The sequence below is a fragment of the Notothenia rossii genome (assembly GCF_949606895.1).
Source record: "Notothenia rossii genome assembly, chromosome: 6".
In the NCBI taxonomy this organism is placed as follows: domain Eukaryota; kingdom Metazoa; phylum Chordata; class Actinopteri; order Perciformes; family Nototheniidae; genus Notothenia; species Notothenia rossii.
Genome location: NC_136909.1, coordinates 86,568,563 through 86,573,562, shown reverse-complemented (window position 1 = coordinate 86,573,562; position 5,000 = coordinate 86,568,563). Strand labels below are relative to the sequence as shown.

The 5,000-nt window shown below is 43.7% G+C and overlaps 1 protein-coding gene across 1 annotated transcript in view; it reads right to left on the bottom strand.

Annotated features, from left to right (window-relative positions):
* Window positions 1-5,000, bottom strand: part of LOC307044235 (protein kinase C epsilon type-like) — a 74,230-nt gene that overhangs the window by 4,620 nt on the left and 64,610 nt on the right. Inside the window, exons 12-13 of the mRNA XM_079689319.1 lie at window positions 1,864-2,002; window positions 647-835 (exon numbers count right to left, since the gene is read on the bottom strand). Coding sequence (XP_079545445.1) covers window positions 647-835; window positions 1,864-2,002 — 328 coding nt within the window. The remainder of the gene's footprint in view (window positions 1-646; window positions 836-1,863; window positions 2,003-5,000) is intronic.

Genomic DNA, 5,000 nt, shown 5'->3' with positions numbered 1-5,000 from the left:
TAAGAAAGCTTAACTACTCTTAGAAAGCATGATGACATGCTGGCAGAGCGAGGCTCAGCTTGATTGGGCTAATTGGAGGTTTAGATTGATGTGTGTGTTGTGGAGCAAATATAAAATGCAAGAACAAGAGGAATCCGATCTAGAGATGATTGAACAAAATGGGTCCGAGAATCCCGGTCTCTTTTAAGAGCTGCAGTACATTTTTTGAAAGGTTCAATGTTGAAGTCTCCTTTCCAACTGCTGTTATTATTTTATCAATATTGACAACATGATAAGTGACAAACTATTTTAATCGCACTTTCACAAAAACGGGACAGCAATTCAACCTACTTTTAACTATTTGTATTTTGTATTGCAGTGTATAATAATTATGGGAATATTAACAGAAAATGTTATCAAAATGTTGCTTTCTTAAGTTAAATACAATATGACGCACTTTGAGATAAGTGACGAAGAGGATGGATCATGAGAATTAAAATAAAAAGTACTCTGAGATCTTTATTTAGCCTCCGTATTGTTTATGGTTGAATGTGGTGCGTGAACATTTTTTAGATTCTTTAGGGGTGGCCCTGAGTTGAAAAGAGTTGGGAACCGCTGACATAGAGACAACAGGAAGTGGACTAAGCAGTGTTTTTCAGTGACTGACCGCTTTGAGGATGGACACGGCCTCCTTGCTGAGCCACACGGGGTACAGGACGTCGTCATGGAGGATGGACTCGAACAGGTCGTCCTCGTTATCGGCTTCAAACGGAGGCTGGCCCGCCATCATCTCGTACATCAAGATCCCGAGAGCCCACCAGTCCACCGAGGGCCCGTAGTCCAGCTCCTGGAGGATCTAAACACACAACACACATCCTTTACTCAAGTAGAAGTACAGATACTCATGTTTAAAGTACTCTGGTGAAAGTAGAAGTACTGACTAAACTTCTTTACTCAAGTCAAAGTAAAGAGGCTTAATGTACTTCAGTAAAAAGTACCCATAACTAGCAGCTGTTCTAAAGAGTACCTGACCTCCCTTTATATTAATAGAACAATAATGTCATTGTTAGCTAATGAATGTTTCCATGGTGACCAACGGCAACATGACAACGTTTTCATTGGTCCCTCTTCTTTAGAGAAGACCAGGAAATGATGGATACACGGATCGTGTTCAAATCAATAGGCACGCAATGACTCTAAATAATAATGATCACGCCACCAAACACACATTCAGACTAAAGGAACCAGCCTGTTTGGAAAATGAGAGAAGTAGAAAGTACAGGTATTTGAGTTCAACATGTAAGAAGTAGAAAGTACAGGTATTTGTGTTCAACATGTAAGAAGTAGAAAGTACAGGTATTTGGGTTCAACATGTAAGAAGTAGAAAGTACAGGTATTTGTGTTCAACATGTAAGAAGTAGAAAGTACAGGTATTTGAGTTCAACATGTAAGAAGTAGAAAGTACAGGTATTAGTGTTCAACATGTAAGAAGTAGAAAGTACAGGTATTTGGGTTCAACATGTAAGAAGTAGAAAGTACAGGTATTTGGGTTCAACATGTCAGAAGTAAAAGTAAAAAGTTGTCAGAAAAATAAGTAGTGGAGTAAAGTACTGGTACCAGAAAAATGTACTTAAGTACAGTAACAAAGTATTTGTACTCCACTACTTCCCACCTCTGTGTGTGTGTGTGTGTGTGTGTGTGTGTGTGTGTGTGTGTGTGTGTGTGTGTGTGTGTGTGTGTGTGTGTGTGTGGGTGTGTGTGTGTGTGTGTGGGTGTGTGTGTGTGTGTGTGTGTGTGTGTGTGTGTGTGTGTGTGTGTGTGTGTGTGTGTGTGTGTGTGCGTGCGTGTGTGTGTGCGTGTGTGCGTGCGTGCGTGCGTGCTCACCTCAGGAGCGATGTAATCAGGCGTCCCACAGAAGGTGGTGGTGGTGGCTCCCTCCAGGATTCCCTCTTTACACATCCCAAAGTCAGCCAGCTTGCAGTGACCCTCGGCATCCAGCAGGATGTTGTCCAGCTTCAGGTCTCTGAAGAGAGGGAAGGGATACAGGTGAGAGAATATTTGGATAAAGATACACATAAAGGACTTAACGGTCCCCTATTCTACTGTTTTTCATCAATATATTATAGGTCTCAGATATACTGTATACAGAAGCTTTTCATTTTCATTTAATTGAACATGATTTTATTGAGCCTGTTGTCGGGGGAATTGTAAGAGGAGGGCATGAAGGGAAACCGACCTGGGAACAGAGAGAACGTTAAAGGGTTGAATGGGAGAGAGAGAGAAAGGGAGGGGGAGAGAGAGAAGGGGTGAGGAGAGGGTGAGAGATAAGAGAAGTCGTGTTGAGAGACGAGATGTTGGTCATGAATGCAGCCGCTCTCAGTTTGATGGTTGATCGCCACAAAAATGTCAACATGTCCTCGATGTAGCCGACGCAGCCATTCAGCCCGAAGGTGTTTTCACAAAATACAGCCGCCCGACAAGCCAGGGGAGGACATGGTGTCCGTGAGTGTGTGTGTGTGTGTGTGTGTGTGTGTGTGTGTGTGTGTGTGTGTGTGTGTGTGTGAAATCAAGAGCTTATGCAACTGTCCTGTTTCAGCAAGCTCTGAAATAAAAAGACAGAGCTTATCCAGTCGTTGATTTGCTTTTGGAAAGTTTCTGTCCCATCATGCCTTGCTTTGACAGTGTATTTATTGCACTTTAAAGGGTTGTGTTTGAAAAAGGAAATTAAAGGCGGCTGATTAGTTACCACTATTCATCTTTCTGTCTAAGTATATTTTGTAAACGAGCCCAAAACATCTCCATTAGAAAAAACATATATATTTGTATTGTTTCTGAAGCTGCAGCGCCTAATGGAAATGTTTTGGGTCGACTCAGCACGTTTTCCTCTGCGTACTAAACCAAGTCATTTCCCTTCAACTTGCCGTGCAAACCCTGCCTGTGAATCCCCGAAACAGTTGTATTACCAGGTAGGTTAACACGTACGATGAATTTGACTCGGTGTTGTAATGAAAAAAAACAAAAATGTAAAACACAGATTGAAAACTATTTTAAGAAACCATTCAAAAAGATTAAGACATATAGAAACAGAATCGGACACATTATGAATATCACCTGAAATGAACATTGGACGGACGGATGGATTAGATGCTTTTTTATTGCCAGGCAACAGTTTGGAAGACAGACCATAAACCTTTAATACACATAAAACAACGATATGAGCAAGAGGAGTTATCTACAGATTTGGCAGGTATCTGGATCTCGTGCAAAGTTAAGCTCTGAATGTTATGCTAATATGTCTGGAGAGAAAATAACCTGACACGTCAGGAGCAGTGAAGCTCGACAGCTGGCTCAGATCCAAGACCTTACTGAATGGTTCAAGCTTGGGTCATAATGAACAACCCTGAGATTTAGTGTGTGTGTGTGTGTGTGTGTGTGTGTGTGTGTGTGTGTGTGTGTGTGTGTGTGTGTGTGTGTGTGTGTGTGTGTGTGTGTGTGTGTGTGTGTATTCAGAAGTAGAAAAGGCCCGCACACACCAAGCCGTCGATGAGCGTCGACACTCCCTACTCAGATTGGTGTGTCCCGCACCGTCGTGTCTTCTCAGCCGTGCCGATGCCTTTTCGGCCAAAGGCAGTCGGCAAAATAGATCACTCTGATTGGGTGTTCAGCTAGCGAATCAGTGCATGAGAAGCGAAACGAAAGTGAGGGACCCAAACAAACTATTAAGAAGGCAAATTTGAGATTTCATTGAACTCCAGCTCTCGACACAGGTTGGGGAAAGCCCCGTGAGCTTCTCTCTGTAGAGGGAAAATGGAACACGCTATTTGTTGTTTGTTATATCACGCAGTCTGTTCTTCTTCTCTCGGTTATCACGCAGTCTGTCTTCAGGTTGTTGCCTCTTTTGAATGACGAATACACACTACCGCCGCCTGCTGGTGAGGAGAGTTATTGCCACTCACGCATGCGCAGTTCGTACGTGCTACTTGGCCGCCAGCTGAAGTCTTTGCGGTGTGTTCCAGTGCGACACATGGCCAAGACGCAGAGACGTGAGGTGACACAACAGTCGGGGGTCCGTCTGTGTCAGTTCTTGGTTGTCAGATTGGTGTGTCCGGGCCTTTAGACTAACGGTACGTCCACACAGCAGCTTTAAAAAAATCTTCCAACGCTTCCAACGCTTCTCTGCCCATTGACTTTGAATGGGGTGACGTCACTTTGCCTCGTTTTTCGCCTAACTGCATTGTGGTGAAGCAAAGCGAAGATTTCCAGGATTTTCAGGATTTCCAGGATTCAAAAGTTGAGCAATGTTCAACTTTGGAAGCTGAGCTGGAAGCGTCAGCCAATCAAATCCCGTTTATGCAAATCTGACAATTCAAGGCTAGCCAATCAAACCGCGTGCAAGCTGGGAGAGCCAGACCGCAGTTCATTTCCTCATATTCCAAACGAGAAATTACGGTAGCAAATCACCCGGTTATTTACGACCAGAACTATTTACCGGGATACAAACCGGAGGAACCAGGCATGGAGGGAGGTGGCAGAGACAGTGGGTGAAACTGGTAGGTTTTCGCCTGTTTGGGGAGTTTATATATATATATATAAATATATATATATTGCTCGCATAAAATCCCCGGGGTTTTTTGCTTTGTATGTCGGGAGCGGGAGATTCATGTGATTGGTTGTTGGACGCGTTGCTCGCAAAAAATTCACAAGCTCTCAGCCACGCCCAGCTGCAACATTTTCAAGATGTTTTCAAAGCTGCTGTGTGGACGTACCATAACATGAAACGCAGATCTTTCATCACCCTAAGCGCCTTAAAACCATCTCTGATGTTGTTCTTTAGACGGAATAATCCTCGCTGAAGGCTGTGTCCTCATGTCGAGGCCGGAGAGAGAGACGCACTTTTTCTGTGTTTTTCTCTCAGGATTAAAGAATAAACCGGCTGCCTGCTTGCATCTCTCACCTCCGGGCGACTCGCTGATCATTACATCTGAATTGCAGCGGGCGGAGAAACGGCCTGAGAATATAAT